We start from the raw sequence: 23537 nt of genomic DNA on the forward strand, positions 1-23537 counted from the left end.
GGACATGTATACATACATATACATACATCTGATGAACATAAGGAGGGGGGTGCCCAGGTCCAAATTTTGCACCAGTGCCCATCAAACTCTAGTTACGCCACTGTCAATAAAGCCTTTCCTGTCATCATACTGTCCAGGCTCTCATCCCGGGGAGGTCATTGGTGTTATCTAGTGTAATATTACAGCTCTCATTCTCCGTCCCCCGATAGGTGCAGTCATATTAAACCAGTGTTCAAAAAAAGAAAAAAAAAACAAACTCAAGAGTTCATCTTGTCGTAAAAATAGGACTTTAAAGTGAAGGGGTAAATACAAAAGAAAAAAATAACTTAGACTTGGCAGAGCCGACCGGTACACACAGAACACGTGGCAGCGCGTCCGCCATCACCTGCTTTACAATGCGACAATGCGTCAGCGTTACACCCCGGCTTCACACGGCGCAGGCACCGCACAATATTTATTTATTTTTTTAATTTTTCAAGAAATGAGATTAAATATTAAAAGAATATATATATTTATATTTTTTAACTTAAGAATTGGGAAAAAAATTGCGCAAGTCGTGCTGTGTGGAGCCGGTTATAAAAAAAAATACAAACAAAAAAAACATTGTAAAGATAATTAAAATATTTTTTTTGAGATCTATATAGAACAGTATCCGGCTTTATAAATTCATTGTACAAATCGTGGCGGTACCGAGTTTCCCTTTTTTTCTATTAAGCTCAGGCTCCGAGGCAATATTTACGCATAGTGTATATATATATATATATATATATATATATATATATACACATATATACACACAGTATATATTATTTATATACATGCTGTATATATAATATATATATATATATATACATACATATACTGTATATATATGCACACGCACGTATATATATATATATATATATATAAAAATATACGTGTGTGTGTATTTATATATATATATATATATATATATAAATAATATATATATATGTGTGTGTATATATATATATATATATATATATATATATATATATATATGTGTGTGTGTGTAATATATATATATACATATATATATATATATATGCACACAGGTCAAAAAAATAAAAGGAGCACGTAAGCAAGGATTTTGCACTTTGGTGTTCCCTTTATTTCTATGAGCAGTATATATACACACACATGTATATATTAATATATATACACATTTTATATATATATATATATATATATATATATATATATATATATATATATACACATATAAATATATTACACACACACAGACACATATATATATTTATATATTTGCGTAAGGTTATCGCCGTGGAAACCGGGCTGTATTATACTGACGAATAATAATAAAAGAGTTAATAACATAAAATGTCCATTCATACACAAAATATGAGCTCAGAGCAACATCACGGCGGCGTGCGGCTTTACTGAAAATTGGCGCCATTTTTAGACGTCCCGACCTCTTGATTGGTCAAATAATGACATTTACGACTCAACCCGATATCTTTGGCCGGGAAAGCTCTGTGACAAACAATATGGCTGCCTTGGCGGCCATGTTGGGTTTATGCTTTTACTTATTTCTCCCCTTTAAGGAAGCTGTATAGGCGGCCATATTGCTTATTAAGGATTAAGACGATAAGAATTAACTTCAAAACATGGGGGGGGGGGTTTAGGGTGAGAACCCCTTTAAAAAAAAATAAAAAAAAGTGATAAAATAAAAATTAAAAATATAAACTAAATTTATCTTTAGGGAGATATTTTAGCTGATTACCCGATATTACGGGTTTGTTTGCCCCCTGTAGAGAAAGATATGGGGGAATTTATCGTTACTAAGGCTAAGAAATGGAGCAGATGCCCTTAGCAACCAATCAGATCGCAGGTTTCATTTTTCAAAGGCCCTTTGGAGAATGAGAGCTGGAAGATGATTGGTTGCCAGTGGCAACAAATGTTTATCGCAGGTTAGAAAGTGAAAGCTGTGATCTGATTGGTCGCCAATGAGGAGGAGGTTATACTGTTGTATTTTATAGGTTTTTATTATATAAAATGGGTTTCGGACGGGGCGGGGGAGGGGGAGTAAACGGACTCGTCTGCAGGAGTCACCAGTATGGTATTAAAGGGGCTGTTCATGGCTGCTCTCTTCTTAAAAAAAACAGCGCCACACTGTCTACAGGTTACGTGTGGCATTGCAACTCGGCTTCATTAACTTCCCTGGGATACCAGTGGGCAGGCGTGGTCCAAGCTTCTTTGCCAAAGCCCCCATGACAACTTTTCCTACCCCAAATAAGTAGGGACACCACGAGGCTTGGGCTCATAGCAACCGTTACATTATGGGCCGCACAGGAAGTGTTGTCATGGGGACACAGATTTGCAGCCATGTTCCATTACAAATATAAAAATATTTCTGTGAAATGTACATTTTTTTTCTTTGTAGCTAACACCATCAAAACTGAAATTACTTAAAATCCCTGAAAATCCACATTTTCACTCGAATGAGATAAAACCAAAAAAGTGAAACGGGATGAGGTCGGCACTGTGCTGCGGGGCGACTAGTGGTGACCCCAAAAATCATAAAGCAAGAGAGGGGGGTCAGACGCTGCAGATGTTCATGGCAACCAATCAGCTGGCAATTTATGTGAGCGGTGGTCAGTGGTTGCTATGGGCGACACCACCTTTTTTTTTTCTATCATCCTAGATGTCGTACATGAGCCCCTCTAGTGGGGTTAACTACTAGACTCTCACGGAGTACGCCAAGGTACCAGGCGGTATAAGATTAAGCAGCAGGGTATTATTTTTCTAATGGCGGCCATCTTGTCAGATGCAGAATTGTCAATAAATGCAGCCAATCCCCGGTAGGCGTCCAAAATGGGGGTCCACGGAAATTATTGTGGTACTTGGTACACCCATGCATTTGGGCTACTCCTACATTACATATCAACTGCACTAACATGACATTTAAAGGGGATGTCCTAAAGCCTTATCATGTGCTAAGCAAGATGTCTACTTCCTGTCAATATATAAAAACAAAACTGAAAGTAAGCAGAAATCTTGGCACTGATAAGGAATCGAAACACAAAATATGTTAGAAAGTTGCTGAGTATTTCATTCTACATTGATTAGGCACCATTTCCAAAAAGTCGCACTACCCCTTTAAGTCACCTTCCAAGATGGCCGCCGGTGTGTTAGTTTGGAGGGGCCGTAGTACGGGTGCATTCATACCCACAGGACATCTAGTGTAAGTTTTGTTATAGGCACACATTCTGAGTCTCCTTAAAGGGACACATTTTTTACAAATCCATTTGTTTTCTCTTTTCCTTTCCAGCGCAGTGTCTACCAGTGCGAGTGACGGAGCCTCGGTGCGAAAAGAAGACCACGATCCACTTAGATTAACGTGACAAGCGAAAGACAGCAAGCTGAGAGCTCCAGCTTTGGTGTCCATGACAGATTGGATGTGATAGAAGGCGTCACTTTACTCATCCGCGGGGTAGAGATGTGCCCCTTGGGCCCACGCCACCTCCACCCGGCAGGACGGTACTTCCAGACGTTACTCTTAAGACTGGAAAAAGACGATGACAGTTTAGCGGTGTGTAGTGTTTACTATACATCATAGACAATATCCTGCCGCCTTCATAGCAAGAAAGGATTGGTGGCGTTCATGGCTTGGGCAGTGGAGGGTGGTATGGCCGAGCTGTGGTGGGGCAAGGTGGCTGCCATGTTCATGTTAATCCCAAGTCCCGATGGCGGTACGGCGGGTAACGTGGACATCCCCAGTAATGGTGGTGGAACAGAGACCTCTGGAGCCATGGCTGGCGCTGGGGTAAAGGACGAGCTGACTCCCATCATCGGGCTAGAGCGCAGCTGGTTGAGGGTTAGAGCCTGCGGCTGGTTCACCTGGAAAGGGTTCACGACTGGAGTAGATCCCTGCACAGGAGCAGCTCCTGAAAGAACCAAAATGACACATAAATGGGTGCGGCCAATCTGACCGAGTCCGGACATAGAGGAGTCCCCCTCTACTGAGCATGTGCAGCTACAAAGGATTAATTCTTTGGCATACGATTGGCTAAATAGTTGCACATGCCCAGTAGAAGGGGACTCCAGTCTGCCCCAGACTCATATACATTGGCAGGAAAAAGATAAGTGAAAAATGGTGTTCCCCCACCCCCAGTACTGTCCTAAAATATACTCTACAGTTCAAAAGATACTCCACCATTCAAAAGTACTAACAAGCCCCTTTACATATAGATCAGGGCCTTATTTTAAAATATTTAGAGGCTTCCAGAATAGACAGAAAATATCCAGGACCTGACCAAAGGGAAAATGGGGACGTGAAGACTTGGACATGGTTGGACGGGGAATACATGCAGGGGTGTGGAATGGGACATGGATGGACGGGGCATGGCACATGGAAGGGCGGAAAAATAAGACATGGAAAAGCGGAAAAATTGAACATTGATGGGCGGAAAAATGGGATGTGGAGGAGAGCAAAAATGGGACATGGAGGAGAGGAAAAATGGGACATGGAGGGGGGAGGAGAATGGGTCACGGAGGGGCGGGGAATGGGACGTGGAGGGGGGAGGAGATAGGGTTGTGGAGGGGGGAGGAGAATGGGTTGTGGAGGGGTGGGGATGGGACATGGAGGAGCAGATAAATGAAACATGGAGGAATGGAAAAATGGGACATGGAGGGAGAGGGGAATGAGACATGGAGGGGTGGAAAATTGGACGTGGAGAGGTTGAAAATTGGGACATGGGGGAGCAAAAAGATGGGATGTGGAGGGGTTGGATATGGGACATGGAGGAGCGAGAAATGGGACATGGAGGAGCGACGAATGGGACATGAAGGAGCGAGGAATGGGACATGGAGGAGCGACGAATGGGACATGAAGGAGCGAGGAATGGGACATGAAGGAGCGAGGAATGGGACATGAAGGAGCGAGGAATGGGACATGGAGGAGCGACGAATGGGACATGAAGGAGTGAGGAATGGGACATGAAGGAGCGAGGAATGGGACATGAAGGAGCGAGGAATGGGACATGGAGGAGCAAGGAATGGGACATGAAGGAGCGAGGAATGGGACATGAAGGAGCGAGGAATGGGACATGAAGGAGTGAGGAATGGGACATGAAGAAGCGAGGAATGGGACATGAAGGAGTGAGGAATGGGACATGGAGGAGCAAGGAATGGGACATGGAGGAGCAAGGAATGGGACATGAAGAAGCGAGGAATGGGACATGAAGAAGCGAGGAATGGGACATGGAGGGGCAGGGTATGGGACATGGAGGAGCAGGGTATGGGACACGGAGGAGCAGGGTATGGGACATGGAGGAGCGAGGAATGGGACATGGAGGAGCGAGGAATGGGACATGAAGAAGCGAGGAATGGGACATGAAGAAGCGAGGAATGGGACATGGAGGGGCAGGGTATGGGACACGGAGGAGCAGGGTATGGGACATGGAGGAGCGAGGAATGGGACATGAAGGAGCAAGGAATGGGACATGAAGAAGCGAGGAATGGGACATGAAGAAGCGAGGAATGGGACACGAAGGAGCGAGGAATGGGACATGAAGAAGCGAGGAATGGGACACGAAGGAGCGAGGAATGGGACATGGAGGGGCTGGGAATGGAACATGGAGGGGCAGGGAATGGGACATGGAGGGAAGGGGTATGAGACATGGAGCGGCAGGGAATGGGACAAGGAGGGGCAGGGAATGGGACACGGAGGGGCAGGGAATGGGACATGGAGGAGCAGGGTAAGGGACATGGAGGGGCAGGGAATGGGACATGGAGGGGCAGGGAATGGGACATGGAGGAGCAGGGTAAGGGACATGGAGGGGCAGGGTATGGGACATGGAGGGGCAGGGTATGGGACATGGAGGGGCAGGGTATGGGACATGGAAGGACAGGGAATGGGACACGGAGGGGCAGGGTATGGGACACGGAGGGGCAGGGTATGGGACACGGAGGGGCAGGGTATGGGACATGGAGGAGCAGGGTATGGGACATGGAGGGGCAGGGTATGGGACATGGAGGGGCAGGGTATGGGACATGGAAGGACAGGGAATGGGACACGGAGGGGCAGGGTATGGGACACGGAGGGGCAGGGTATGGGACATGGAGGAGCAGGGTATGGGACATGGAGGAGCAGGGTATGGGACATGGAGGGGCAGGGTATGGGACATGGAGGGGCAGGGTATGGGACATGGAAGGACAGGGAATGGGACACGGAGGGGCAGGGTATGGGACACGGAGGGGCAGGGTATGGGACATGGAGGAGCAGGGTATGGGACATGGAGGGGCAGGGTATGGGACATGGAGGGGCAGGGTATGGGACACGGAGGGGCAGGGTATGGGACACGGAGGGGCAGGGTATGGGACACGGAGGGGCAGGGTATGGGACACGGAGGGGCAGGGTATGGGACACGGAGGGGCAGGGTATGGGACACGGAGGGGCAGGGTATGGGAATGTATGGACACGGCTTTAGAAATAGCTGTTTATACAAAATTTCCTTCCCTTTAAAAACTAGTAAATGTGGTTTTACAGTAACAATTACATACACATGTGCAGTATATACAATATATATCCGGTGGAGAGTGTCCACTATCTGTAACTTAAAAAGAACCAGGATCCCACTGCAAAAACTATACCATCGCCGCCGCATGTTTTTATTCTGGTGCCTTGTTATGTGTCGGAGGGGCTTCTAGTCCCCCCACCCCTCCTTTATACTCTGGAAGATGTCCTAATAACGCAGACGATCCTGAGAAAGGGATGGCCCCTCGTATCTCAGGAACCGGAACCACACATGGAATGATTAAATTGTCCTAAAGCTAGAGGACGATGCGGGGCGCCCCTCGGAAGTTCCTGAGGGTCCGGGGAGAGGCCGTCCTGGCTTTGTGAGAGGCCTCTTTATGCTGCTGTGACTGGAGGGAGTGTGGGCGGCTTACAAGGTATTTCAGGAATCCCTAATGTAAACAGGTCATTTCCGATTTCCAGGCAGACAGGAAAAACACAGGAAAGAAACTTTCTCCTGTATTAAGAGGCCCTGGCCGGGAGCCAGAGCCAATTACTGTGTCCGGGGGAGCCTCCTCCGAGGCCGGGGGGGGGGGGGGGGGGGGGGGGGGGACACACATGGACATCTCAGGGGGCCGGGGGCCGATCAGCAGCTTCACTGACTTTACTCACTTGACATTTAGTATGGCAGCCCTCCGCTGCGCGTCCAAGGGTTAGGTCTCCCTTACTGGGGCCTGGTGTCTATGTCTGCATTAAAAGTGCACCTTGTGGAGTCTAAATCTGCTTTTCCTAATATCTTTTCAACGGTCTCACCTCCTTTTTTTCTGATACACAGCACCAAATGCCCTGCATAGATGTAGTTACATGATAAAACTGTGCTACCTCCAGCCACCACTAGGCGGAGACAGAGCTCATTGAACAGCAACAAAATTTGTCTTCAGTAAGCTCCCCCTAGTGGTGGCTGCAGGAAGCCCATTTTACCACGCAAGTCTACATTTAACAGGGTCTTATATTATTTTTTACTCCGAAAGATGCGCTAGGGCTTATCTTCAGGGGATGTCCTATATTTTCCCATGAACAAATTAAACATTTGTTCACATATAATCCTGTCCTCACATTCTGGAACATGAACATTTTGTGTTAGTCCTATTACTGGGTCAGATGCACATTTTCTTATCTGATCCGTTATTCTCATCCTATAGTGGTGGGCACAGACCATGTTTACAAAGTTTTACATTACAAATGTTATTCTCTATTTACTGCTAAATTTATCCCCAAAAGAAAGCAGACACCCCCTAACAGAATTGCACTTATCAGACCACAAACAATTAGAGTTGGCAAGTGAATGGGCTCTCACATACAAATCTGCGTCGTTGTCAGGTTCTATAATGGTTGGCTCCCCCTAGTGACTGGAAATAATATCACTCATGCAGAGTGATACCGGTACCCGATCTGTTTGTGAGAGCTGCAGTGCAATACACCTGGAAAAGTGAGGAACCTGACAGTGAAGCAGATCTCTGTGTGAGAGCCCATCCACCATCGGCACTTGCCAATTGCAATTGTTTGGAGTCCGTTGAGTGCATTTTTTTTTTTCTTTTTTTGGAGGGGGAGGGTGTCCTCTTTATTTGGGGCTGTCTTCTCTCTTTTGGCGGGTGTCTGCTTTCTTTGTTGAAGAGCCCTCCTGTATTCTTTAACTTTTTCAGCTGCTTGGACACTTCCTTATGGAACCGCAACCAGGGCTTATTTTTGGAGTAGGGCTTATATTTTAAGCATACTTCAAAAAGCCTAAAAAAAAATCCTACTAGTGGTTATTTTTGGGAAAACAGGGTACTGTGCTGTGTATCAGAAAAACTATATTTTAGCCCTATGATTACTAACACCCTAAAAGCAGGGCTAGCTCCAACCCGACTGCGGGAAGCTGATGGGTTGCCTGTCGCAGCTATCATGAAGATTGGTGAAGATTGATATCTGTACTATATATTGTAGTGCTAATGTATTCCTGACAGGGACAAAACAAAAATAAATGAAAAATAAAAAAAAAGTTTAATAAAAAGATAAAAGTTTGAATCTCCACACTTTCCCCAAAACAAAATTAAAAAAAAATAAGTTTGAACTATCGAAATTCGAAAAAAAGAAAAACATAATAGGAAGAAAAAAGTTTGACCTATCGGAATCCAAAAAAATATAGAAAAAAACAATAGAAAAAAAAAAAGTTTGAACTACCGAAATACAAAAAAAAATTGAAAAAAAATGTTTGAACTACCGAAATACAAAAAAAGAAAAAACATTAGAAAAAAAAAAGTTTGAACTACCGAAATCCCAAAAAAATAGAAAAAAAATGTTTGAACTACCGAAATACAAAAAAATAGAAAAAAAATGTTTGAACTACCGAAATACAAAAAAAAAAAGAAAAAACAATAGAAAAAAAATGTTTGAACTACCGAAATACAAAAAAAATAAATAAATAGAAAAAAATGTTTGAACTACTGAAATACAAAAAAAGAAAAAACATTAGAAAAAAAAAAGTTTGAACTACCGAAATCCCAAAAAAATAGAAAAAAAATGTTTGAACTACCGAAATACAAAAAAATAGAAAAAAAATGTTTGAACTACCGAAATACAAAAAAAAAAAGAAAAAACAATAGAAAAAAAATGTTTGAACTACCGAAATACAAAAAAAAATAAATAAATAGAAAAAAATGTTTGAACTACTGAAATACAAAAAAAGAAAAAAAAATAGAAAAAAAAATGTTTGAACTACCGAAATTAAAAAAAAAAAGAAAAAAATAATAGAAAAAAATTATTTGAACTACCGAAATGAAAAAAGAAAAAAATAATAAGAAAAAAATGTTTGAACTACCAAAATTCAAAAAAAGAAAAAAATAATAGGAAAAATAATGTTTGAACTACCGAAATTAAAAAAAAAGAAAAAAATAATAGAAAAAAAATGTTTGAACTACCGAAATTAAAAAAAAAGAAAAAAATAATAGAAAAAAAATGTATGAACTACCGAAATACAAAACAAAAGAAAAAAATAATAGGAAAAAAAATGTTTGAACTACCGAAATTAAAAAAAAAGAAAAAAATAATAGAAAAAAAATGTATGAACTACCGAAATACAAAAAAAAGAAAAAAATAATAGGAAAAAAAATGTTTGAACTACCGAAATACAAAAAAAAGAAAAAAATAATAGGAAAAATAATGTTTGAACTACCGAAATACAAAAAAAAGAAAAAAATAATAGGAAAAAAAATGTTTGAACCGAAATACAAAACTTATTTACCCAGTACGGTAAAAAAAAAAAAAAATATCAAAACGCCATAGTTGCCGTTTTTTAGATAAAAAAAGTAACTCAAAAAAATGCATTGTCATATGTATTCCAAAATAGTACCGATAAATAAAAAGTTACGGATCCAAGAAACAAGAGAAAAAACTGGTTTTTGGGGGGTTTTCTTGCAAAGTTCAGATTTTTTTTAACCACAAATATAAAAAAGATACAAGTTTGGTATCGCCGTAATCGTACTGACCTGAAAAATCATGGTGTCAGGTCATTTTTACCGCATACCGAACGCTGTAAAAACAAAAACATAAAGAACAGTGGCGGAACTGCGTTTTTTTTTTGGGGGGGGGGGTGTTTGAACTTTTTTTGTATGGCAAAACGAATGGTGTAGATCAAAACTGAAATGCGTCAATGGGAGGAAAGAAAGAAAGTGCAAAAATGAAATTTGGCCAGAATGCGATCTCTCTAGGGTGTGAGATGTTCAGCTCTGCTACATCCTCGGTGCCCAGCACTACATCCGGCCCTGTATGTAATGCCGTGATGCCGCTTGGACCTACCTGATGCCAAGAATGGGTTGAACGTGGGCGCGGGCTGGGCGGGCATGGTGACCAGCGTCTCCAGGTTTACTAAGGCAGCGTTGGGTCCCAGGAAGGACTCTGGCGTTTTCCGGGCTATGTTCTGTTTGCCGATGCTGGTGGGGGTGGTGGTCTGTGAATCGAAGAGGTCGGGGCTCGTTGTGCCGCTGCGCAAGGATGGCAGAGTGGATATGGAGTCGGCTGGAAGAGAAAACACACAAGGTCTGGATGACTCTCCGTCACCATCACTATGCCTCAGTGGTGCAGCCTCGGGCCTCAGGCCTGGAACTTGATGTCACTATATCTCGCCTTAGAAGGGACATGATAAAAAAAACGGTTTTCAAAATGTGATTGTTCATTAAGGATCATTAAAAAATCCTAAACTCCCCCCCGACCTCCGCTCTATATAAAGCAGGAGCTCCGCTGCAGCTGCGGCACATTACAGCAGTGAGGGCTCCGTGCTCAGCGGCCGGGCCCCTTCCTCTCCCTAAACTGCACAGCACATGTGTGACCTCTGCCCCCCCCTCAGTATACGGCGGCCATTCTGCCAGATGTTGGACTCTCCCCGGCACCTGGGATGCATCAGATTTCACCAGGCGCTTTCCAGGGAGAGGAATCTTCTTCCACCGTCTCAGACGCCAGAGGAATGTTCTGGATGCGAAACAAGTGGTGATTAACTCTGGAGGAGGCTGCACTTACTGATCATCAGAGTATACAGCTGCTACCGGCTGATGGCACCAGAAACGAGGGGGGACAGAGGGGTGGAGACGGCTGACCCCGGGGTAATGCATAGGACTGAGATGACTGACCACAGTGCGGCATGCAAGAGGACCGACCACAGTGCTGCACGCAGGAGGACTGACAACAGTGTCTCGCGTAGGAGGACCGACCACAGTACCGCATGCAAGAGGACCAACCACAGTGCCGCACGCAGGAGGACTGACAACAGTGTCTCGCGTAGGAGGACCGACCACAGTACCGCATGCAAGAGGACCAACCACAGTGCCGCACGCAGGAGGACTGACAACAGTGTCTCGCGCAGGAGGACCGACCACAGTACCGCATGCAAGAGGACTGACCACAGTACCGCATGCAAGAGGACTGACCACAGTACCTCATGCAAGAGGACCGACCACAGTACCGCATGCAAGAGGACTGACCACAGTACCGCATGCAAAAGGACCAACCACAGTACCGCACGCAGGAGGACCGACCACAATGCCGCATGCAGGAGGACCGACCACAATGCCGCATGCAGGAGGACTGACAACAGTACCGCACACAGGAGGACCAATCACAGTACCGCACGCAGGAGGACCGACCACAGTACCGCACGCAGGAGGACCGGCCACAGTACTGCATGCAGGAGGACCGGCCACAGTACTGCACGCAGGAGGACCGACCACAGTGCCACACAATGGAGGACCAACCACAGTGCCACACACCGGAGGACCGACCACAGTGCCGCGCACAGAAGGACCGCACACAGTGCTGCACACCAGAACACCGCCAACGGCAGAAGACAACCACAGTGCCGCACACCGGAAGACCAACCACAGTGCTGCTCACTGGAAAACCGACCACAGTGCCGCACACCGGAAGACAAACCACGGTGCTGCACACTGGAAGAGTGACTACAGTGCCGCATACAGGAAGACCGACCAGAGTGTCGCACTCAGGAGGACCGACCATAAAGCTGTAAACAGGAGGACTGTTCTCCATAGCTAACCATAGTGCTGCAAACAGGAGAATTTAATAAGGACAATATATAAGACTGACCACAGATTTATAGAAAATATTGACTGATCACAACTATAGGTTATTGATTGCTAGTGGAAATGACAGTTAACACCTCTATATACAGTAGATAACACAGGATCCACCATTCACAATAGGTGATATTACAGCTCACCTCCTCCACTTCCTGTACAATGACTGATAACACCTCTATATACAGTAGATAACACAGGATCCACCATTCACAATAGGTGATATTACAGCTCACCTCCTCCACTTCCTGTACAATGACTGATAACACCTCTATATACAGTAGATAACACAGGGCCAACCATTCATAATAGGTGATGTCACAGCTCACCTCCTCCACTTCCTGTACACTAACTGATAACACCTCTATATACAGTAGATAACACAGAACCCACCATAGGTGATATCACAGCTCACCTCCCCCTCCTGTACAATGACTGATAACACCTCTATATACAGTAGATAACACAGAATCCACCATGCACAATAGATGATGTCACAGCTCACCTCCTCCACTTCCTGTACAATGACTGATAACACCTGTATATACAGGAGAGAACACAGGACCCACCATAGGTGATATCACAGCGCACTTCCTCCTCCTCCTATACAATGACTGATAACACCTCTGTATACAGTAGATAACACCACCACCATTCACAATAGGTGATATCACAGCTCACCTCCTCCCCCTCCTGTACAATGACTGATAATAGGGCACATCCACTCCAGCCAACACCTGTCAGGTCTAATCTCGCAGCCTATCTGCCAATTACCCACCATTTTGGGGCATTCAATTACAAAAACAGCTGCTTTGTTGTTTTTTTTAGGCTTTTACTATACAGGACTTACCCGATACTTTGTTGGAGGATCGCAGGTTGTCGAAATCTGAGAAATCGTCTTTTGCCGTCCCGTTTAGATTACTGAAGGGGTCGAAAGAGGAACTGCCTATTGGGAAAACAAGGGATTGATGAAAAGATCACTGCTTGCTGTCAGTGAATGGAAACCCACCGAGTAGCCTCCCCTGAACGCTCCCTACCTGTGCTTGCACTTGTTTTAACCCCTGGAGCAGGTCCCCAAGGGTCTGCTGTGGAGTTAGCTGCTCCCGCCGCCGGTGGAGGGGCCCAGGGGTCTTGTTTTTTGGGAAGAGACTTTGTTGTAGTAGCTGAACTTGGTCCCCAGGGGTCGCTGTTGGCGGAGGGTTTTGTACCTGCTGCATAAATAAGTGTCGCACAAAGGAGACGATCAATATACCGCAATATAATGATTAGAAGTGTAAAATAGCGACACTATATGTCTGGGGGGTGCAGGGGGGGGTCACGGGTATTGAGAAATTCTGATATACTTTTTTTTTTTTTATAGGATTTCGAAAGATGAGACCCTTTGTCCAGTTCCGGGAATTTTACTAAACCCTACAACGTGGGCTTCAGGTGGCGCAGACATGCGATCAGACACTGGGGCGATCCTGGACGGAGGCCTCCACATTCCACAGACATTTCTCTCCTGCTACATTGTGACCTTACACGGAGGAATGTGTCAGGACTGCCAAGAAACTCTCCAAATGAATGATGTCATGTCAGGCCGACCCCAACACTGCGCTCCTGTGTACGAGGAAGGAACGGAGGGGCAGGTGGCCGAAACATCGCATGTAACCAGTACAGGGACAACAGACAAACGAGTACACCGAACCTGCCATATTCTGCAGGAAATAACAGATAAAGTACCAGTATTATAGCAGTTATATTCTTCTGCATAGGGGCAGTATTATAGTAGATATATGCTTGTACATAGGGGCAGTATTATAGTAGATATATGCTTGTACATAGGGGCAGTATTATAGTAGTTATATTCTTGTACATATAGGCAGTATTATAGGAGTCATATTCTTGTACATAGGAGCAGTATTATAGTAGTTATATTCTTGTACATAGGGGGCAGTATTATAGTAGATATATTCTTGTACATAGGGGGCAGTATTATAGTAGTTATATTCTTGTACATAGGGGCAGTATTATAGTAGTTATATTCTTGTTCATAGGGGCAGTATTATAGTAGTTATATTCTTGTACATAGGGGCAGTATTATAATAGTTATATTCTTGTATATAGGGGCAGTATTATAGTAGTTATATTTGTACATAGGGGCAGTATTATAGTAGTTATATTCTTGTACATAGGGGCAGTATTATAGTAGTTATATTCTTGTACATAGGGGGCAGTATTATAGTAGTTATATTCTTGTACATAGGAGCAGTATTATAGTAGTTATATTCTTGTACATAGGGGCAGTATTATAGTAGTTATATTCTTGTTCATAGGGGCAGTATTATAGTAGTTATATTCTTGTACATAGGGGCAGTATTATAATAGTTATATTCTTGTATATAGGGGCAGTATTATAGTAGTTATATTTGTACATAGGGGCAGTATTATAGTAGTTATATTCTTGTACATAGGGGCAGTATTATAGTAGTTATATTCTTGTACATAGGGGGCAGTATTATAGTAGTTATATTATTGTACATAGGGGGCAGTATTATAGTAGTTATATTCTTGTACATAGGGGGCAGTATTATAGTAGTTATATTATTGTACATAGGGGGCAGTATTATAGTAGTTATATTCTTGTACATGGGGGCAGTATTATAGTAGTTATAATCTTGTATATAGGGGCAGTATTATAGTAGTTATATTCTTGTACATAGGGGCAGTATTATAGTAGTTATATTATTGTACATAGGGGGCAGTATTATAGTAGTTATATTCTTGTACATAGGGGGCAGTATTATAGTAGTTATATTATTGTACATAGGGGGCAGTATTATAGTAGTTATATTCTTGTACATAGGGGGCAGTATTATAGTAGTTATATTCTTGTACATAGGGGGCAGTATTATAGTAGTTATATTATTGTACATAGGGGGCAGTATTATAGTTAGTAGTGCAATAAAAGGCATTAATAACAACGGTAGACGTACCAAAAGACTGCCAGGGATCTATGGCGGCAGAGGGGGCAGCTGATTTTCCCCAGGGGTCTTGCGGTTTACTTGCTGTGGTTGCTGACACTGCTGCCCAAGGTTCTGACTTTTGTGGGGCCGGGGCCCCTGATGGTAAAGCGTCCATGAGGTCCAACAATGTAGTATGTGTTTGCTGTCAATTTAGAGCAAATTATTAATTAAAAACAACAAAAACACAAGCAACTTTGTACAGTATTAGAGAAGGGGAGTGACAATCTCTCTTGACCCATCCTCTGTGTCTAGCTACCGCCCCATATCCCTTCTCCCCTACGCCTCAAAACTACTGGAACAGCATGTCCATCTTGAATTGTCCTCATACCTCTCCTCCCTCTTTGACCGGCTACAATCTGGCTTCCGACCACATCATTCCACTGAAACTGCCCTAACTAAAGTCACCAACGACCTACTAACTGCAAAAGCCAAGCGACACTGCTCTGTCCTCCTCCTGGACCTGTCCTCTGCCCTCTACACTACTCTATCCTTCTCCTACTGGACCTGTCCTCTGCCTTCTACATTACTCTGTCCTCCTCCTCCTGGACCTTTCCTCTGCCCTCTACATTACTCTGTCCTCCTCCTCCTGGACCTGTCCTCTGCCCTCTACACTGCTCTGTCCTCCTCCTCCTGGACCTGTCCTCTGCCCTCTACACTTCTCTGTCCTCCTCCTCCTGGACCTGTCCTCTGCCCTCTACACTGCTCTGTCCTCCTCCTCCTGGACCTGTCCTCTGCCCTCTACATTACTCTGTCCTCCTCCTCCTGGACCTGTCCTCTGCCCTCTACACTGCTCTGTCCTCCTCCTCCTGGACCTGTCCTCTGCCCTCTACACTTCTCTGTCCTCCTCCTCCTGGACCTGTCCTCTGCCCTCTACACTTCTCTGTCCTCCTCCTCCTGGACCTGTCCTCTGCCCTCTACATTACTCTGTCCTCCTCCTCCTGGACCTGTCCTCTGCCCTCTACACTACTCTGTCCGCCTCCTTCTGGACCTGTCCTCTGCCCTCTACACTTCTCTGTCCTCCTCCTTCTGGACCTGTCCTCTGCCCTCTACACTACTCTGTTCGCCTCCTTCTGGACCTGTCCTCTGCCCTCTACATTACTCTGTCTTCCTCCTCCTGGACCTGTCCTCTGCCCTCTACATTACTCTGTCCTCCTCCTCCTGGACCTGTCCTCTGCCCTCTACATTACTCTGTCTTCCTCCTCCTGGACCTGTCCTCTGCCCTCTACATTACTCTGTCCTCCTCCTCCTGGACCTGTCCTCTGCCCTCTACATTACTCTGTCTTCCTCCTCCTGGACCTGTCCTCTGCCCTCTACATTACTCTGTCCTCCTCCTCCTGGACCTGTCCTCTGCCCTCTACACTTCTCTGTCCTCCTCCTCCTGGACCTGTCCTCTGCCCTCTACATTACTCTGTCCTCCTCCTCCTGGACTTGTCCTCTGCCCTCTACACTTCTCTGTCCTCCTCCTCCTGGACCTGTCCTCTGCCCTCTACATTACTCTGTCCTCCTCCTCCTGGACTTGTCCTCTGCCCTCTACACTTCTCTGTCCTCCTCCTCCTGGACCTGTCCTCTGCCCTCTACACTTCTCTGTCCTCCTCCTCCTGGACCTGTCCTCTGCCCTCTACACTGCTCTGTCCTCCTCCTCCTGGACCTGTCCTCTGCCCTCTACACTTCTCTGTCCTCCTCCTTCTGGACCTGTCCTCTGCCTTCGACACAGTAGACCAATCCCTCCTGCTACAGATTCTCTCATCTCTGGGCATCACAGCCGTATCTTGGATCTTCTCATATATAACAGACCGACCTTCCAGCGTCTCCCACTCTCACACCAGCTCCTCATCTTGCCCCGTCTGTCGGTGTCCCCCAAGGCTCAGTTCTTGGACCCCTGCTGTTCTCCATCTACACCTTCGGCTTGGGACAGCTCATAGAGTCCCACGGCTTCCAGTATCATCTCTATGCCGATGACGCACAGATCTACCTCTCTGGACCTGACATCACCTCTCTAATAACCAGAATCCCACAATGTCTCTGCTATTTCATCCTTCTTCTCTGCGCGATTCCTAAAGCTTAACATGGACAAAACAGAGTTCATCGTCTTTCCTCCTCCTCACTCATCTCCTCCAACAAGCCTTTCCATCAAACTTGATGGCTGCTCACTCACCCCAGTCTCACAAGCTCGCTGCCTTGGAGTGACCCTCGACTCTGCTCTATCCTTCAAGCCACACATCCAAGCCCTCTTCACCTCATGCAGACTACAACTCAAAAATATCTCCCGGATCCGTGCTTTCCTTAACCAAGAATCAGCAAAAACATTAGTGCATGCCCTCATCATCTCCCGCCTCGACTACTGCAACCTCCTGCTCTCTGGCCTCCCTTCCAACACTCTTGCACCCCTCCGATCTATCCTAAACTCTGCGGCCCGATTAATCCACCTCTCCCCTCGCTATTCCCCAGCCTCGCCACTCTGCCAATCCCTTCACTGGCTTCCCATCACCCAACGACTCCAGTTCAAAACATTAACCATGACCTACAAAGCCATCCACAACCCGTCTCCTCCTTATATCTGTGACCTAGTCTCCCTGTACCTACCCGCACGCAACCTCAGATCCTCACAAGATCTCCTTCTCTGCTCCTCTCTTATCTCCTCATCCCACAATCGCATACAAGATTTCTCCCGTGCCTCCCCCATACTCTGGAACGCTCTACCTCAGCATATCAGACTCTCACCTACCATGAAAAGCTTCAAGAGGAACCTGAAGACCCATCTCTTCCAACAAGCCTACAACCTGCCGTAACCCTCAGTCCAGTACACCACTGCGCAACCAGCTCTGTCCTCACCTATTGTACCATCACCCATTCCCTGTAGACTGTGAGCCCTCGCGGGCAGGGTCCTCTCTCCTCCTGTATCCTCACCCATCCCCTGTAGACTGTAAGACCTCGTGGGCAGGATCCTCTCTCCTCCTGTATCCTCACCCATCCCCTGTAGACTGTGAGCCCTCGCGGGCAGGGTCCTTTCTCCTCCTGTATCCTCACCCATCCCCTGTAGACTGTGAGCCCTCGAGGGTAGGGTCCTCTCTCCTCCTCTAAACTGTGAGCCCTCGTGGGCAGGGTCCTCTCTCCTCCTGTAGACTGCGAGCCCTCGTGGGCAGGGTCCTCTCTCCTCCTGTATCCTCACCCATCCCCTGTAGACTGTGAGCCCTCGCGGGCAGGGTCCTTTCTCCTCCTGTATCCTCACCCATCCCCTGTAGACTGTGAGCCCTCGCGGGCAGGGTCCTCTCTCTTCCTGTATCCTCACCCATCCCCTGTAGACTTTGAGCCCTCGCGGGCAGGGTCCTCTCTCCTCCTGTAGACTGTGAGCCCTCATGGGAAGGGTCCTCTCTCCTCCTCTAAACTGTGAGCCCTCAGGGGTAGGATCCTGTCTCCTCCTGTAGACTGTGAGCCCTCGTGGGCAGGGTCCTCTCTCCTCCTGTAGACTGTGAGCCCTCGTGGGCAGAGTCCTCTCTCCTCCTGTAGACTGTGAGCCCTCGTGGGCAGGGTCCTCTCTCCTCCTGTAGACTGTGAGCCCTCGTGGGCAGGGTCCTCTCTCCTCCTGTAGACTGTGAGCCCTCGTGGGTAGGGTCCTCTCTCCTCCTGTAGACTGTGAGCCTTCGTGGGCAGGGTCCTCTCTCCTCCTGTACCAGTCTGTTTTGTATTGTTAATGATTGTTGTACTAGTTTTTACGTATACCCTCTTTCACTTGTAAACCGCCATGGAATTAATGGCGCTATAATAATAAATAATAATAATATATAAACCCGCTACGGACCCTATTGTGCTAGATGGTAATAGAAGCCCTAAATCCCCGACTGAGTAAATGCACGATCTCCCTTTTTATGACACAGGAGGAGTCTGGGGTCCCGAATCTTACCCCTTTCTTTTTCGGGCCTTTGATCGTGTCTTTCCTGCTTTCCTCCAAGGCCATCTGAAGCCGTAAGTCGTCTCCTCGCCGGATGCGCTCCTCCTTTGTAAAATACACAATGCCATTAGATGACACGAGTCTAAACTGCTTCTTGATGCAGGGCATGCTGGGACTTGTAGTGCTCACCTGTTCGGCCACCTCTCTGCTCATGGCGAGCGCCAGCTGTAACTGCAGCTCCTCCTCGCCGCTGGTTTGGGGTCGCGCCTGTTCTAGCTCTGAAGACACTCGGGGGGAGGTAGCTGAAAATTAACAAAAACAAAAAACTACTCATTTGTCACTTTCCTTTTACCGAATGTGGCTGGCTTCCTGTTACCAGCCAGCAGTGCATTATGGGAGCTCAGCTGCTGAGTCACATGACAGGGGGTGGGGCTAAACGGATATCTGTTTCTAAGGGCAACCGGCAGAATTGTGAACGCAGCTCTGGATGTGACGAAACAAGATGAAATTACTCAAAAATTAGTACAAAAATCGGTAAAAGGAAAAAAAAATGGTAAGGTTTTTTGATATTTTATGGATTTGAAATTTTAAAATTTAAAGGGGATTTTCAAGAATTTTTCAAGAGTTGCCAGAAAGTAAGGAATAGTGACGAAATAAGCATTACATCACCCTGGAGTCACCCATCTTAATGAAGTAATGATGTCTAGTCCACCATTTCCTCGACCAATCACTGGCCTCAGTGGTCACATGACGTACATGCAAACGCTACCAGTGATTAACAGACAAGGCATCATCTCTTGCAGGACACTATGGTGGCGAAGGGTTAAGGTGTAACGTTATGCTCTTTTTTTTTTTACATTTTTATTCTGCATTTACTCACTTTCTTTCCCGGCTTCAGCAGACAGGAAGTTCCAGGCAGGAAATGCTACTCAGCCAATCAGTAGCTGGGGCCGGTGTCAGCTGTAGCCAGTGATTGGCTGACAGGCATTTCCTGCTTGTTAAGTAGAGACAAGCAGAACCTTAGTAAACATTTGAATGGCAGCAGTGGGACATCGCTGAATAACGCTTCTTTTATTTTTTTTTTACTTCTCTGAGCCCTTTGGCAAAATTTTATTTGCAGCTGGAAAACCCCTCGAAGTCAATATCCTGACTGCAAAGTTCAGTACGGGTTTGGTGCATTACAACCAAGTGATGTAAATGTAATATTTCTGGGTAGATTTGCCCTTTTGCCCTTCTGGGATTTAAGAAAGCTGGGTTCTAATCTCTTTGCCCTTCTGGGATTCTGGAAAGCTGGCTCCTAATCTCTTTACTCTTTTGGGATTTGGGAAAGCTGGGTCCTAATCTCTTTACTCTTTTGGGATTTGGGAAAGCTGGGTCCTAATCTCTTTACTCTTTTGGGATTTGGGAAAGCTGGGTCCTAATCTCTTTACTCTTTTGGGATTTGGGAAAGCTGGGTCCTAATCTCTTTACTCTTTTGGGATTTGGGAAAGCTGGGTCCTAATCTCTTTACTCTTTTGGGATTTGGGAAAGCTGGGTCCTAATCTCTTTACTCTTTTGGGATTCGGGAAAGCTGGCTCCTAATCTCTTTACTCTTTTGGGATTTGGGAAAGCTGGGTCCTAATCTCTTTACTCTTTTGGGATTTGGGAAAGCTTGGTCCTAATCTCTTTGGCCTGCTGGGATTTGGGAAATCGGAGTTTTAATTTCTATGCCCTTCTGGAATACAGGAAAGCTGGCTCCTAATCTTTTTAACCTTCTGAGATTTGGGAAAGCTGAGTCCTAAACTCTTTGTCCTTCTGGGATTTGGGAAAGCTGAGTCCTAATCTCTTTGCCCTTCTAGGATTTGGGAAAGCTGGGTCCTAATCTCTTTGCCCTTATGGGATTTGGGAAAGCTGTGGCCTAATCTCTTTGCCCTTCTGGGATTTGGGAAAGCGGTCTAATAATTTCTTTGCCCTTCTGAGATTTGGGAAAGCTGGGTCCTAATCTCTTTGCCCTTCTGGGATTAGAGAAAACTGAGTCCTAATTTCTTTGCCCTTCTGGAATACAGATAAACTGGCTCCTAATCTCTTTACCTTTCTGGGATTTGGGAAAGCTGTCTCCTAATCTCTTTGCCCTTCTGGGATTTGGGAAAGTTGGGTCCTAATATATTTGCCCTCCTGAGATTTGGGAAAGCTGGGTCCTAAATCTCTTTGCCCTTCTGGGACTTGGGAAAGCTGTCTCCTAATCTCTTTGCCCTTCTGGGATTTGGGAAAGCTGTCTCCTAATCTCTTTGTCCTTCTGGGATTTGGGAAAGTTGGGTCCTAATCTCTTTGCCCTTCTCGGATTTGGGAAAGCTGGGTTGTAATCTCTTTACCCTTCTGGGATTTGGGAAAGCTGTCTCCTAATCTCTTTGCCCTTCTGGGATTTGGGAAAGCTGGGTTGTAATCTCTTTACCCTTCTGGGATTTGGGAAAGCTGTCTCTTAATCTCTTTGCCCTTCTGGGATTTGGGAAAGCTGGGTTGTAATCTCTTTACCCTTCTGGGATTTGGGAAAGCTGGGTTGTAATCTCTTTACCCTTCTGGGATTTGGGAAAGCTGTCTCCTAATCTATTTGCCCTTCTGGGATTTGGGAAAGCTGGGTCCTAATATCTTTGCCCTTCTGAGATTTGGGAAAGATGGGTCCTAATCTCAGTAGCTGCAATGGAAAAATGTCTAACATAAGAGGAGGCATTTTGGAAGGAAATCTCGGATTAAGTATTAACCCTTCCCGGCCCCCCATCGTCCCTTGCTGTGTCACAAAACCGTGGGAATATTCAGTCATGGACGTACAAAACAAGCTGTATTGTGCAACAGCGGACAGACACATGACATCATGATGGGAGCGTATAACCAGACAGATCCCCAAAATATACCAGCACGTAGCCCCCCTGCGGGATATTTATCATAGATCTCCTAATACTAAGAGCCTCCAGGCAGGAAGCAAGGGCCGGGTTATGGGATGTCCCGGGTCACAAGGCCTCATTCCCGAAATTCCTGCGACAAGGACATGGAGAGCCGGGACAGAGCGGCCCGAGAGTACGGACTGTGCCCGCCTGATGCCAAATTACATCGGGGGCCAAAAATGAGGTCAAAATGGGCCTTAAACCCCCCGCCGTGGATTCCCTAGGAAAATGTGACCGTAGGAATTACTGGGTGGCAGCCTCCGTGGGAGCCATAATGGCGTCATATTGTGTCACCCAGCTTTCCCAGAAAAAAATTCCTTGTTTTGACAGTTCCTGTATCTGGGATTCCCTCTCCCCCTATGGATGGGCACCACAAGCCGCTCGCCCCTCAGCGTATGACTAAAGCAGGATTCCCCGCACGCCATCTGTCTATTCTCTGCGCCACCGGGCAGCCCGAGGGGAGACGGCATATGGGGACACCTGCGGCCCGAGGGGAGACGGCATATGGGGACACCTGCGGCCCGAGGGGAGACGGCATATGGGGACACCTGCGGCCCGAGGGGAGACGGCATATGGGGACACCTGCGGCCCGAGGGGAGACGGCATATGGGGCACCTGCGGCCCGAGGGGAGACGGCATATGGGGACACCTGCGGCCCGAGGGGAGACGGCATATGGGGACACCTGCGGCCCGAGGGGAGACGGCATATGGGGACACCTGCGGCCCGAGGGGAGACGGCATATGGGGACACCTGCAGCCCGAGGGGAGACGGCATATGGGGACACCTGCAGCCCGAGGGGAGACAGCATATGGGGACACCTGCGGCCCGAGGGGAGATGGCATATGGGGACACCTGCGGCCCGAGGGGAGACGGCATATGGGGACACCTGCGGCCCGAGGGGAGACGGCATATGGGGCACCTGCCACACAGTCCATTCAATATGGGGTCGGGGATATAAGGAAGATTGCTTCACATAATATGACGACAAAAATCTGCTAATACATCATACCATCATTTAAAATATAATGATAAATAATCCGCCATCATATAACAGAGCGATCGATAATCTGATCACATAGAATGTATAGCTAAATAAAATAAGACAAAAAGAATCCAATAAAAAAAAAAATATATATATATATATATATATATATATAAACAATATAATTAAAAATATAATAAATATAAATTATATATACCGTATATATATATATATATATATATATATATATATATATATATATATATATATATGTATGTATAAAATAAAACAAAAAAAGTGATGTAATCGCACTTTGGGGTCTGACATCTTTTTACTACATTTTTGGGAGAGGTGAAATTAGCATAAAATTGCGATTCTGACATTTCACATTTTTATATATGTCGTTTTGTCATTTGTGTAGATTGTATAAGTTTGGACGGTTCCCATATTAAACATGCAATTTTTTTTATTTGTATTTTTTAAGATTTTTTGTGTTCTGGGAAAAAGGGGACGATGTGAATTTTATTTTACTTTTTTTTAAATATTTTTTTCATTTTTTTTTTACAATTATTATTGGGGACTGGGACCTGAAATCACTTGATCACTCGTACAATGCGCTTCA

The 23537-nt window shown here is 45.8% G+C and overlaps 1 protein-coding gene across 5 annotated transcripts in view; it reads right to left on the bottom strand.

The window, feature by feature from the left end:
• Positions 1-264: 264 nt before the first annotated feature.
• Positions 265-23537, bottom strand: part of EPN2 (epsin 2) — a 63851-nt gene continuing 40578 nt past the window's right edge. For 4 of the 5 annotated variants that reach the window (XM_075318338.1, XM_075318340.1, XM_075318337.1 and 1 more), the window contains 7 exons: positions 19204-19316; positions 19027-19119; positions 15096-15267; positions 13158-13331; positions 12971-13066; positions 10334-10552; positions 265-3926 (listed from right to left, as the gene is read on the bottom strand). In XM_075318338.1, the coding sequence (XP_075174453.1) occupies positions 3616-3926; positions 10334-10552; positions 12971-13066; positions 13158-13331; positions 15096-15267; positions 19027-19119; positions 19204-19316 (1178 nt within the window). In that variant the 3' untranslated portion in view covers positions 265-3615. Of the gene's footprint in view, positions 3927-10023; positions 10068-10333; positions 10553-12970; positions 13067-13157; positions 13332-15095; positions 15268-19026; positions 19120-19203; positions 19317-23537 lie in introns of all 5 variants that reach the window. The other variant, XM_075318341.1, reaches the window with a different exon arrangement.

This window comes from Anomaloglossus baeobatrachus, chromosome 7 (genome assembly GCF_048569485.1).
Source record: "Anomaloglossus baeobatrachus isolate aAnoBae1 chromosome 7, aAnoBae1.hap1, whole genome shotgun sequence".
Taxonomy (NCBI): Eukaryota; Metazoa; Chordata; class Amphibia; order Anura; family Aromobatidae; genus Anomaloglossus; species Anomaloglossus baeobatrachus.